Source organism: Gobius niger (genome assembly GCF_951799975.1).
Source record: "Gobius niger genome assembly, chromosome: 9".
Lineage (NCBI taxonomy): Eukaryota > Metazoa > Chordata > Actinopteri > Gobiiformes > Gobiidae > Gobius > Gobius niger.
Genome location: NC_136860.1, coordinates 30,756,778 through 30,770,622, shown reverse-complemented (window position 1 = coordinate 30,770,622; position 13,845 = coordinate 30,756,778). Strand labels below are relative to the sequence as shown.

The 13,845-nt window shown below is 41.0% G+C and overlaps 1 protein-coding gene across 2 annotated transcripts in view; it reads right to left on the bottom strand.

The window, feature by feature from the left end:
- Positions 1-13,845, bottom strand: part of LOC306968102 (neuropilin-2-like) — a 205,034-nt gene that overhangs the window by 93,383 nt on the left and 97,806 nt on the right. For both annotated transcript variants that reach the window (XM_079563393.1, XM_079563394.1), the window contains exon 7: positions 11,206-11,361. In XM_079563393.1, the coding sequence (XP_079419519.1) occupies positions 11,206-11,361 (156 nt within the window). The remainder of the gene's footprint in view (positions 1-11,205; positions 11,362-13,845) is intronic.

The window sequence follows — 13,845 nt, the reverse complement described above, 5'->3', positions numbered from 1 at the left end:
TAGGAGTAAATAACCACTAAAAAAGTGGATTCTAAGAAAGTAGAAAATGTCTTACTTTAAGAAATAAGTTTATTTTTTCCCTAAAAAGTAATAATGTCTTGCCGAGCAAAGTTTTCTTGAGAAAAAAAAATCTTATTTTAGGAATATTTTTTCTTATGTTAAACTAAGATCACAACAACTCTTAATGTAAGAACTGCTTCTCACAGATAGATAATACATGGCGCAGCGGTTAGAGCCTCAGCTCAGCCTCCGCTTCACAGCTTGAAGGTCCTGGGTTCGATTCCCACCAGGACGGGGCCTTTCTGTGTGGAGCATGTTCTCCCCGTGTCTGTGTATGTTTCCCCTACCACTAAAAACATGTACAATAGGTGAATCCTCCAGCAAATGTGTGTAATTTAGAACATTTTGCTTAAATCAAGCAACATTTAAGTAAAATATCCCCACATTTTTCACAAAATAAGAATGTTTTCCTTAAATTATTCATTTTTCTGAGGACATTTTGCTTAATTCTAGCTATTTATTTGCTTATATTTAGTGTTTCTTTCTTGTTTTATGATAAGAAAAATATTCTAGAAATAAGAATTCTTAGCAAGAAAAAAATGCTGACACCATTGGCAGAATTTTTTCCTTAAAACAAGACAAAATGTCTTATTTTAAGATTTTTGCCTTGTTTTTCGGAGGGTACATTTTGCAGTGTAGATGGTTTTAGTAGTTTTTTTCTATTCATGAATAAACAGCCATGATATTGAAGAATTCCTGGTCTTTTTTTTTTAGCATAGAGAAAAACACTGGTCTTTTGTCTCGTCTGTGCAGAGCAGCGTAAACCAGCCTGAGTAAACCTCGTGGGAAACGCAGCCCAGGTGACGCCGTGAGCTCCGTCAGCCCCCGGTCTCTGCAGCGGAGACGGACTGAATTATTCAAATGTCCACGCTGCGTCTATGTGGGACAGTTATAAAATAATAAACGTCTCCTGTCCGCGCATCTCCTCGCATTTCCTCGATGACTTTAGGGGCCTCCGTCTGCGTCCCGCCGACCACGCTCTGACCCTTTCAAAACAAAATGCAAAACATTTCTCCAGCCTTTTCTTCTGCGCTTTTACTTTGAAACATCCATCCCTCAATGCTTTCAGTTTAGTCACGACTTTATATACAAGCATGAAAAGTAACCGTCTCGTCTTCTTTCTTGTTTTCAAACTTCTCCTCCACATGTCAGCACATTCGTTGACCCTTTCAAAATAAAACGACACGTGCCACACTCCCCTGAGCAAACCCCTCGCCCTTTGTGCCTGCGTTTACTTTTACATTTGTCACCAGCTCTTCACTCTTTCACCCCTGCGCCTCCGATTCCCTCGCCTCCTCCTCGCTCCGGGCGGCGCCGACCCGTGATGCTTCCTCAGAGATTTTCGGTCAACACCCTTACTCTGCTTTTCTCATTATAAACCGACTCCGAGTGTCTGTGCGCGCCGGTCCGTTGCCTTGGCTTGGGTTCCCTCTGTCCCCGCTCCTCGCTCCCTTCACTCAGTCTTCCCCATATGAAGCTCGGCAGGGTCCCCGCGGGGCCCACCTCCGTGCCCTCCCCGTGCGGTTCTCAAAAGTCCAAAAGCTCATTTCCACCGGAGCAGGGCGCAAAGGTTCACGGGACGGTTCGAGTTAGGAAATATGTGCGGGTTATCGGATGTGGTGGTGTGAGAGCGAAGTGGAGAAAGAGGAAGAAACAAAAACGGAGCATTTGTTAACGTAGTAGGATTGATGGATGGATGGTGGATTCAGTTTGAGAAAAACACTGCGTGAACACCAAAGATTTGAACACAACTTCTTGCTGATCGTCAAAACCGCGAACCAGGTCTTATTTTGCTGCACAAAAGGTTCCTGGTTTTGATTGACTGGTAGCGTTTCACTCAGGGGTGTCAAACTCATTTTGGTCGTGGGCCGAAATTCAGCTCCCACGGCGGGTCATGGGCCGTATATAATAGAGAAAATGTTTCTAATAAATGAATAATAATAATCTGTGATTTGGTCAAAGCCTCAACTTGACTGTAGCTTCATTAATAACGGCTTACACTTGCATTGCACTTTACAAGCCTGTGTCACAAGTTCCTCAAAGTACAACATAGTCATTAGGGCTGAACGATATGGACAAAATTTCATATCTCGATATTCATGCCAGATATCTCGATATCAATACAACAACTATTGGTGAAAACCAAGCATTTAAAAAAAAAAAATTATTAAAACATAATACTACTGAAAATCTATATTGTTTATATCTTGCTTTTTCAATTTTAATGTTTTGAATGTTCATATCTCGATATCGATACGTTAACGATATATTATTATTATTGACCTTTATTTAACCAGGATAGTCCCACTGAGATTAATAATCTCTTTTTCAGGGGAGTCCTGGCCCCAGAGGGGAATCTACTGTACATGTTTTTAGTGGTAGGGGAAACCCGGAGGAAACCTGCGCAAACACGGGGAGAACATGCAAACTCCACACAGAAATATATATCTTCTAGTCATTATTCATTGACTCCACACTTGGTGGTGGTAAGCTGTTATTGAAGCCACAGCCGCCCTGGTGCAGACTGTCCATTTACCACGTGGCTATATAATGTGTTGTTCATATCCTGAGCTCTTATTATGTCAGTGCCCTCTGCTGGACACGTGTGGAACTCTTTCCTTATTTAAAACATATATTGCCCCCTAGTGGCTAGAATGAGCATTCCGGTTATTCTTTAAAAAATCATGACTCCACACAAGAATGGACGAGAGACTTACTTTTCTTTCTTTTTTACATAGAAATTAGACTCTACAGGGCAGGGGCCGGATTAAATCATCTCAGCCGTATGTTTGACATCCCTGATTTAACTAATATAAGGAAACATGACACACAGATGCAATTTCATGGAATTATGACTCATCTTTACCCGAACCCAGAATAAAGACGGTCGATTAGCAGGCAATAGGGCGAGAGCTGCAAAGCAAAGTGCAAATGAATTATCTTTCTCCCAACCAACTTAGTGAACTAAAAAGAACAGATTCAGCTTCCAATTAATACTGGTTTATTCTGGGTTTAGTTTTGGCATCTCAGTCTTTCTGCTTCACGTAGCCACCCAGGCCGCACCAAACCTCCACCTTTGCAAACCAAAAACAAATGCTCGATATCTCATCTCATTCCTGCCCTGCTGTAGGTGAGAAACATTCATTTCCCGTGTCCCTGGGAAGACTGAAAATAGTCATTAATTAAAGTTGATCTCTTGGCAGTTTGGACGGCGTTCCCTGCATTTTATCACGATCCAAGCCTGGTTTAGATCCCGGTTTCTCCTGGCAGTGATGAAAAAGACATGCACACATGCTCCGTTCATACATAAATGCCTGTTTTGCAGAGATCCAGTAGGACCATCTGGAGTCCTGCGGGTATTCCTGAGACCATGAGGCTTAGAGCAGCAGCTACGACTCCCCACAAACGTGATCGATGAATAAAAACGGCAAAATTACTGGGACACAGGAATGTGCTGAGGAAAAAAAGAATGAAGTGATGGATGAAATGGGGAGGTTCATAGTGAGGTCACATGTAACATGGGCCTGGTCAGGTTTGAAACGGCAACATCAGTATGTGTCTGTGTTTTGCAAAACAACAGAATCCTTTCCTGTTTTCTAATGAAAGCAGAACGAGGAACAATTAGCAAATCGTAATTGCTGAAAAAAAAAAGAGCATAAAACTGAACATTGGTATAATTTTATTTTCAAAGATAGGCTGCCATCATATTTGGTAGTAAAGTGTATCGATTTGAGCTGTATCTTGACCAAAACGCAACATCTTTTACAAATGATTTGAATTATTTGATCACTTTCTAAAGAATGGGCAGCAAGAAGGGAGCACATGGAGTGTAAAATGAGTTATGGAGCACATGAGACAAAAAAAGGTTGGGAATCACTGGTTTAGACGACTACAAACATGTTCTGAAATGCACATGTTTAGGTACATATTGGTAGTGAAATAATGTATTGAAAGGAACCAAAATAAATGATATATCTTTAGATATATCTTTGCCTGTTTGATCAGGGACAGCATTAGAAGAAGATCTTTATTTATATAACGCCCTTCACAGACATAGTTACAAAGCGTTTACATGAGACAATTGTACATACACCCCACGCTCGGTGGTGGTGAGCTACGTTTGTAGCTTCAGTTTCCCCTGGGGGAGACTGACAGAAGTGCTGTCTCGACTGCACACATCTGTGTCAATGGTCCCTCTGACCACCACCATGTATTCACACATACTTTGTGGTAGGGGAAACCTGAGTACCCGGAGGAAACTGACGCAGAAAGGCCTCGTCCAGATGGGAATCGAACCCGGGACTTTCTAGCTGTGAAGTGAGAGTGCTAACCACAGGGCTACACGTGCCGCCAAGTAACATTAAGGCAAGTTACTCAGTTGTTTAAGTTCAAATAAATGATGTGGCCATACCGCCAAGTATTAACCAAGTACCGTTAAAGCACGGGCATCGAAAAAAAGTTACCGATACCCTGCCCTATTCTTTTATAACTTTATCAATGTCAGTCTTCTCTCAAATGTTAATGCTCTTGAACATGTTTAAAATGTGCACAATGAACAGAATCTTGATCGTTAAACACATCTTAAACTTGTAAATCAGAAAAATTAATGAATACATTTCTTAATATATATAATCTGACATTACCAGTGCTTGAATGCAGCTCCTGTAACATTATAGCATTCAGCACTGGTTCACCAATTCACCAGAACTGCTATTACTTCACAAATTCCTGGTGCATTAAATACAAATGAACCAGTGCAGGCTTTAAAAATGTTAAATACTTGAGAATACTAGGTCCTAAACTCTAAACTAATGTGCCTTCTTTCTCTTGATGTAAAATCACAAGCTTCCTCTCATCTACAAAATCCAAGAACGTACTGTCTCTGATAAAACAGCCCTGTATAGTATTGTGTGAAAGGGATTAAGATGTTTGGCTTGGCTGACGGTGTCACTGCCCATAATCCCTCTCTCTTTTCCCCCACAACAGGCCCCGTTAAAGCCTGCTTTGGAGCCAAATGCCTATGGGGCCTGCCGGAGTGCCCGTGCGTGCTCCTAGATGTGCAGTAGTAGTTGTAGTAGCTGTAGTTGGCACAAGTCTCTGAGGGAAAAGCCTAGTTAACGCATAAAGGCAACACACGCCAAGCCGAGCCAACTGGTGGAGGTCTCCGGCGGGCCGCTCCCCCCTGACGAGCGCGTCTGGAGGAAGTCTGAAGTCTGTGGGGTCATCATTTCTAACACGACAGGCGCAGTGAGGGGCGCAGAGTGACTCCCTGGGCATCCATCTGCCCTTACAGCTGCACGTCTGCTTCAAACAACGGCGAACAAGCGAAATGTCAGAGGGGGACTGGGGAGGAGCGCGGCGCGATGTGAGGGTAGATGTTTTGGCAGGAACACAACAAAAGAAAAAAAAAGTATATCTTCATTTGAAACTATTATGTGGTTTGGATCTTTATGGTTTATAATGTTATGAGGAGTATTCAACGGGCCTGAATGCATGTATTTAAATAAATGTGTGTTTTCTTATCAAATTGTATCAAAAACATGACTTAAACCAATGCTCATTTAGCAAAGTATTGTGCAGCTATGTAGAGAGGATTTGATCAAAAAGTGACTGTATGTCTGGCCCTTAAAAACACTCCCTCCCTTATAAAAAAGATGATGTAGTCGTCTGTCCTGACTTGTTGATTTGAAGCTGCCTCAGGTCAACAGCTGAACAAAGGGAGCTTCTTGGATTAGGAAAATGTTTTCAATTCTACAACAATATGCCTGGTTACGATCAAAGATGTCAACAGAACTTTAGCCCTATTCACTTTAATTTGATTTGCTGATTTTAACCTGCTGTAGAGTCGACCACAAGGCTCTTTTTAAACATCTGATCACACAGAAATACTACATTCACTTGCCACAAGTTATTTTTTACCATACACAATGAAGGCTTATTTTAAATACAAAAACAGCTTCATTTTGCCTGGGGAAATGGTGAGAAACATTATTCCAATTCTAAATTTTTCTGTTGTTATTTCAGTAGGAGTTTTTTGCTGTGTTTGAACCGGAAGCAGCTTATTATTGTGTGTGATGTCACACTTAACAAACATATAGACCCATTTCCTGCCTCGTGCCGACATCATCATTATCATCAGCTGGAGGCAAGGAAAATTAAACTAAAACTAGCCCTCAAGGGTGTAACATTACAACTTTAAATGCCGGCCTGTTGTGTATTTAGGTATAAGAATAAAAGGAACAACATTCAGGTGAGTAAAGTTAAGGTTTTTGTAATATATCCAACCACAGTTAAGGCGAGACACTGCAGGTGAATAGGGATTTTTTTTTAAAATTTACAATATAAATACAATATCAATTTGAAACTTTTGCTGTATAGACTACTGGCATAAATATGAGAAAAAATATATATTGCAAGTTTTCTGTCATTTTATGTTTTCATATAAAAACAAGGTGTTTTATATCTAAAAATACCCAAAATTGACCATCTTTTTGGCGGCAAAATCTGAATAACGGATTGAGCTACGTTCAAATGTATGTTTTTATTTTATTGATAAATGAGTTACCAAGACTTTTTCAGAGGGGATTTTGGATATCTTGTTTAGTTTTAAAACAAGCAGTTTTTATAGTGGAAAAATCTGTAAAAAAAAAAATCATTTTTTGATATTGAAAACTCAATAAATCAGGTTAGGAATTAGATATTAGAAAATCCCTCTGAAAAAATCTTCAAAATATTGTTCAGTCCGAGACTGGAAAATTTTAAGTCTTTAGTACTATACTGATGTGGAGATAGTGTTGCCACAATGAGAGAAAAATGCATTTTGAAAAAAAAAGGCTCTTGAAATTATGATTTCCTATAGAAAACTATAGGAAAACATAGAATCACTGCAATGTTATTGTGAAGATTAGGTATTTTTTGTTTCCAGGTGAAAGCTTATATGTTCAGAGACCAATTTGGCCCAAAATCTGAAAACTGAGAAAATGTAGTTTTGCCTGTAGTGTCTCCCCTTAAACATTTGTTTAACATTACTTTGCTACAATGAAGTGATATAGCATTTAGCCTCCTGCTTCTGGTTAAGCCCCCCTCACCACCTCCAATGTTCACAAGCAATGAAAGTCTTTACATTGGGACTTTGGTTGCAAGTTACATAAACCAACATCACAACACTCCTAACCATGCATGACTCAAGAGGCCTAAAAATGAACAAAGCAACAAAATCCAAAGAAATAATGTCCGTCTTCATGTCCGTCACACACTAGAAGAAATACCTAAAGTGAAGGCTGCACCTTATCACAAATCTGATACATGACAGCGACATCTTCCCCCCCAAACACTGACCACACACGCCGCTCTACCTCACACTGATGTCTCCACCTGATGAACAGATGAGAGCGGAGGCAGAAAGAGCAGAGACAGCTGGAAAAAACCTGCTCATTTATCCGGTGATGAAAGGAGAGTGTCAGCAGCCTCTGAGCTCCGAGCTGACCAACACCACATTCAGCACGGCCCTCATCGCAGACAGAGAGAGAGAGAGAGGGGGGAGAGGATGAGGAAAGAGTGGAGTGTGGCTTTTATATCTGTAAGCTGCATAAATCACTCAATAGGAATGACTGAGACCATCGTTTTGGCGCTGGCGTTTACAGTTTGGGTGTGAGATCACGCTGCGCCGGCATTCGCAGGACAATTTAAGGAAACGGAGATGAGACCATACCTTGTTCAAGTTGGATGTAGTCACAATTGCAAGATGGCCTCAGCGCTCTACACTCCCCCCACTCAAGTGCTTCAGGTTTTTCCCCATATTTTTCCGATGTCTTATCTATAACAATTGCAGATGTCCAGAGCAGCACACACCGCCGTAGGTTTGGGTCTACAGGGAAGCCAGGACTGTCACAACAGATCAGCGAGACTTGTGTGATCTGTGAGGCATTTGATAAAGTCTTTAAGGCCCCGTCGAGCGCCAGATGGAAACGGCCACATGGAAAAGACGTTAAGTAGTTTCTGACGTCGCGTCTTGTCCGTCAGTTCTATAGAGACGTCAGGAGAAAGAAACTGGGCAGGGACGGCTAAAGGAAACTGCTCACGGACCTGCTTCTCCCATTGCTCAGCTTAGCTTTTTGATACGAGTTATGGTCAAGTTCAATGTGCAGGGCAAACTTAGAGTTATCAAATTGAAACTGATATATAAGAAACATGTTTTCTATCATCTATTTTCATGTTGATATATATGTTGATTGACGAATGTGGGTGCCTATGTTCCCCGGGCGCCATTATTTTTTTTCGTAGGTGAGTTGGTATGTCAACCAATCACAAGTCATGAGAGTAAAACGTCATACATATATGAATCAGCTCGACCTCTTAACTCCCACCTGAATGGATCCTGTTTTCTCCAGTTTGGCTTTACCCTAATCAAAAAGCTTCTTGGGAAAAAAGCACCAAAACAGCCACAAAAAATGAGAAGAAAACAAGGATGTAAACGTGACAAAAATGTGACAAAAATTCAAGAAAAATGTGACAAAAACTCAACCAAAGAGTGACAAAAATTTTAAAAAATGTGACAAAAATTCAAGAAAAATGTGACAAATATTCAACAAAAAGTGACAAAAAACTCAACCAAAAAGTGACAAAAATTCAAGAAAAATGTGACAAAAACTCAACAAAAAAATGACAAAAAATCAACAAAAATGTGACAAATATTCAACAAAAAGCAACAAAAAATTCAACAAAAAAGTCACACAAAAAAAAAAAAAAAACATACAAAAGGTGACACAACACAGCAACAATGCGAGGAAAAAGATCAGTTTTGTGGGTCTTAGCTTTCAAATGAGGTGTTACACAGGCCTATATAAGAGCCAAAGAGGACAGAATGCATTTGGTTTAGGCGGGTGGTAAGAGGTTAACCCTGACCCTGCTCTTACCACTAACTTTAAGGGTAGTGGGCTGGTGTCTCAAAAAGTTGTTACTTCGGGTCCGAATTGCCGTCATGCACGAACTTAATATAGAAGGTGCAGTTACACGTGTGACCTGAGATGGCATTAGTGAGTATAAAATGGCCAACTTGCATCTACCCCCTTTAACCTTCTATCCCCATAAAAATGAAACAGGGAATCCTATAGCTCCCATACTAACGACTTTTGTGGTTTCTTTATCATTAACACACTATAAGATGAAGGTTAGTGGGCATTTGTTGTGTATCCGACCCCACAAATTTTGACAACAGCTGAAAACATCTGGAAAGTTCATCATTTGCGATGTTCGGTGGCTAATGCTAACGGCTAACTCTAAGTCCGGCTTGCTAACTGTTCTAAACATTAGGATCGAACGCCGCTTCTCCTTTTAATTCCTATGGGTTTTAATTCCTAGTTCATTTTGTTGACATTCAATAATATCTGATATATAATAGGTATTTTTACATTTTATTTTATTTCTTACTATAAGCTGTTTGGGGCTCCCACAGTCAGCCCATGTTTGAGATGATTTCTAAAACAACTCAGGAACGACCGACCTTGATACAGCCTGTGAAACCTATAGTGAAGGATTTTGATGATCGACCAAACTTTTTTGTATTGATGAAAACCTTTTACGAGAACCTTAAAATGATCTCTTGATTAACGTTTTTCCTCATATTTCTGGAAAGTCTTACTTTTACCGTGACAGGCCTAAAATGGGGGCAAGATTGAATTGGGAGCAACATGTGACCGGAAAGGTGGAAATAGCAAAACCAGGCTTGAATTTCGGCGTTGCTTTCCATTTTAATTAAAGCCGCATTAATTTTAAATACCCCTGGCTCATTTCCACGCGGCCCCTTTGCCTGCCCCCCCCCCTCCCCTTTGACTGATGACAACTTTTAAACCTGTCCAAGCCCATTGACCAAAAAAAAAGTGTGTCAATTCACTAACAAAGACCAGATGCTGCTATAGTGTAAAAGTAGCCGCTCACGATGATGTCAGGCTCATGCAGGTTGCTGGCTCGGGTCATAAAAGTTCTACGCACAGCTGTAATTGCACACACCGGTCTAAAATGTGGGCTCGCGGTCAAAGTATTGCTCCATATATTCCATCTCGTGTTTCGAAAGCCGCGGCGTACGGGGCTATGTGTGGGCTTGGCGCATGTGTCGAATGCTTTACGGTCTGCTCTCTCGCGCCATGAAGTGAATCTATGGCTGATATACAGTAGGAGAGGTGCCAGGAGAAGGGGAACGGTAGATAGAGCCTGTGAAGTAAAAAGTGAAATCAGAGGCAAGTATGAGCGACACCTGGTCAAAGGAAAAAAAAAGGTGTCATCCAATAAAATGGTCACACACTCAGAAAGCGAGACACAGCAGGTGACATTTCACACGGCGGTCGAGCTTTACGTTTTCTCCTTTACCGTCCGAGTGTCAGATTTGGAAAAAAAAGAAGAAAAAACTCCATCTGTTCATCCACAAATAATGACCTGTTTGCTCTTAATGTGTAGCACGAAAGGCGACCGAGATAACGATGAAATACAAATATAACTGGACATCTGGGAGACAACCCTGGCCAAAACAGGATATATTTCTAACTAATATATGAACTAAATAAAACCATTAAAGTGCACATGTGACACATTAGACCCAATTTTAGCTAAAACATTGTTAACACAATTATATTTAAGATTTTGCGAAAGATTGTCCGCAGCTTTCTTTAGTTTGGCCCTTTTTGTGATGTTCATAGTTTCACTTCCTTATCGGACACTGACAGGAAGTGACATAGGGCGAAGGCTGTTGCCGTGCCAACCATGTTATGTCAATGGGAAATGAGTGAGTGAAACCGCTTTACCTTCTTCTATGTCACTTCCTGTCAGCAGCTTAAAAAATCAAATGAAAACAACTTTTCTGCCCAACAAGACTAGCTGCAAGTTGGTCATTTTATACTCACTACTGCCACCTCAGGTCTTACGCGTAACTGCAGGTTCTATAATAAGCTTGTGCATGACGGCACTTCGACCCCGAATTAACAACGTTTTGACTTTTTGAGTGACGGTGCAGGATTTTAGCGGCAGTTGTGGTGAACAAGTCTGAGCTCATTCTACACATTAGGACATTAGACATTGTTTTCCCCCAATTTACCTCCAATGTCTCGCCTTGATATCTCACAGCCTTTAGCTCTGGCTCGCGTGGCTTCTTACCTTGTGGTTCTTGCCGTGCCTGTAGACCATCCAGTCCTCTCCGTTGGTGCTGACCTCCAGCTTGAAGTTGGTGACGTAGTAGGACTTCTGCGTCTCTTTGGAAATGGCTCCCTGCGTCGCGATCCCCGTCAGCACTTTGAGGACGTGCAGATCCACCTGGGAGACACGACAGAAACAAAGATGAGTAAGACGATGAGTAAACTACATCCACTCGCTGCTGTACTTGCACCGGTTATGAATTTTTAATGTATTGAGTTTCTTTGGCAGGAGGCGTTGCTGATCTCAGAATTGTCCCACACCTTTTTTTCAATAAAGTAAATGATCTACGCTGTTGAATTTATATCAGACGCTCATCCCTTGCAAATTTCTCCAGGGTCAAAGCACTTGGGGACCCACCTACAAGCTTCATTTGGTCAAGGAATGGACAAAGATTTAACCTATTGTGCGCAACAGTGCTCTTTCAAAATGCAAAACCGTAACATCTGCTCCTTTTTGCCTATTTGTATGACTCCCTGCTCCTCAGTCTGTAATCCCCGTCCTAGTCCAGGTCTTGGCTCCTTAATCCCGGATGTCTCCTCTCTCCTCTGCTCGTGTCCTCTGCCCTCAGCCCCTTCCCTGTGTCTCGGGTCGATATAATGACCCGGGGCTCATTTTCATTTCCTCCCGCACAAGCACGATCCGCCCCGCCCCGAGTGTGGATGCTGCATTACGTGTTCGGCATTAATGCTTTAGTTTAGGCGTATAGGATTTATGGACGGGAGATTGAGCAGCTTTTAATTCAAGTTTTATTTTATGGATGATTGATTTCAGATGAATCAAAATGGGAACCTTGAATAATCATAAATAGCAAACAATAAAGGCAAGAACGTATCCTGAAAGTGTCCTGTCTACGGGTCCTTATTATATTCAAAACTTGCTAATCCTGAAATGCAAAGGATTCTCGGAATAGTCATAAGTGTTGCTGTTCCTTTACGAGAAGTGAAACAATCAGAAATGAGCTAAATACGATCCGTTTTGCTTCAGGTCCGTAGTGTCAGGAGCTATCGTTCTTGTAACTACTTGTTGCCAGGCTGCACTATGATTAGCAGATAATGTGGAATTAGAGCGATTAGCAGTCACGGGGAGAACAGGCAGGGTGTCGGATCAATCACGGCCCGATCAATTATTGGTTAATGTAAATGACCCGTGGTGAATGAATGCTAAGTTGTACACGCCCTTCACGCCTCGGGCAGCGCTGGTTGATTTAGCGGTGAGGGATTGTGGTAGAGTAGTTGTTCTTTTTGTGCTTGTTAAGTCGCCGTAAACCAATATTAAGTCACACTGCTTGTCATGTAATGGCCGATATTCCCTGTGCCGTTGTTTCAATAAGCTAATTTTTCACCAAGATCTTGTATTGATGATGGGAGAGTGTTACCACAGCGCAAAGCCTACTCAAACACATCCCAAAGATTCTCAATGGGGTTAAGATCTGGACTCTGTGGTCAGTAGGGATGGGCGGATCGATACCAAAGTATCAATATATCGATACCAAACGGCTACTTTTTAAGCATCGATATTGGGCAAAAAGTATCGATACTAATTTGCATATGTAAAAAGAAGGCGGGGCAGCAATTATCAACACAAAAGGATGATTTATTTATTTCTTCTGAGCCAAAACAGACACAACAGCAAAGGATTGAACTGAACCAGGCATATCATTCTGGTTTAGGTTCTATTTGTCATTTAAGTATTAATTTTAAATGTTGTTTATGTATTTAATTTCACATTAACATTGTTTAATTAACCAGTTAAAGTAATACAATTTTAATTGACCGATTAATTATATAAAACAACCAGTTTCATCAGAAAAGAAGAAGAAATCCATTGATGGAATAACCCGGTCGTTCAGAATGTTCAGTCATTCATTGGGCACATAGTGTTGCCTAACTGAGACCGGACCAACCGCAGTTAGGATCCGATTTAATGTTTTTTACAACAGCAGAGTCAGCATAAGTTAAGTATAAGAGACAACATGCAAATTGCTCATTTTATGCTCACTACTGCCACCTCAGGTCTTACTCGTAACTGCAGTCTTTATATTAAAAGGACTATACAGTTTTAAAAGAGTTTAAAAATGCTAAAATTATATATTTTCCTCCCCTACATGTTCCAGCCATGTCCTAATGTGTAGACTCACTCAAAAAATTGTCACTTCGGGTCCGAAGTGCCGTCATGCATGAGCTTAATATAGAGACTGCAGCTACGCATAAGACCTGAGGTGGCAGTAGTGAGCATAAAATGACCACCTTGAATCTAGCCCCTTAAAGCTTGTGCATGACGGAGCTTCAGACCGAGTGACAGTGCAGGATTTTAGAGGCAGTTGTGGAGAATAGGTCTGAGCTCATTCTACACGACATTGCTAGAGCATATAGGGGGAGGAAAATACTTTGTTTAAACATTTTTAAACTCCATATAGTGGAGTTGTGTCCAGTTCAAATCTAAAAGCTTAAAAAAAAGCTTAAAAAAAAAGCTTCTAAATAGCGACAAAAACGAGGATGAAAACGCAACGAAAGAGTGACAAAAACATGACAGAAAAGCAACCAAGGTATAACAATAAAGTGACAGAAAAGCGATGAAAAAGTGACGGAAATGCAATAAAAA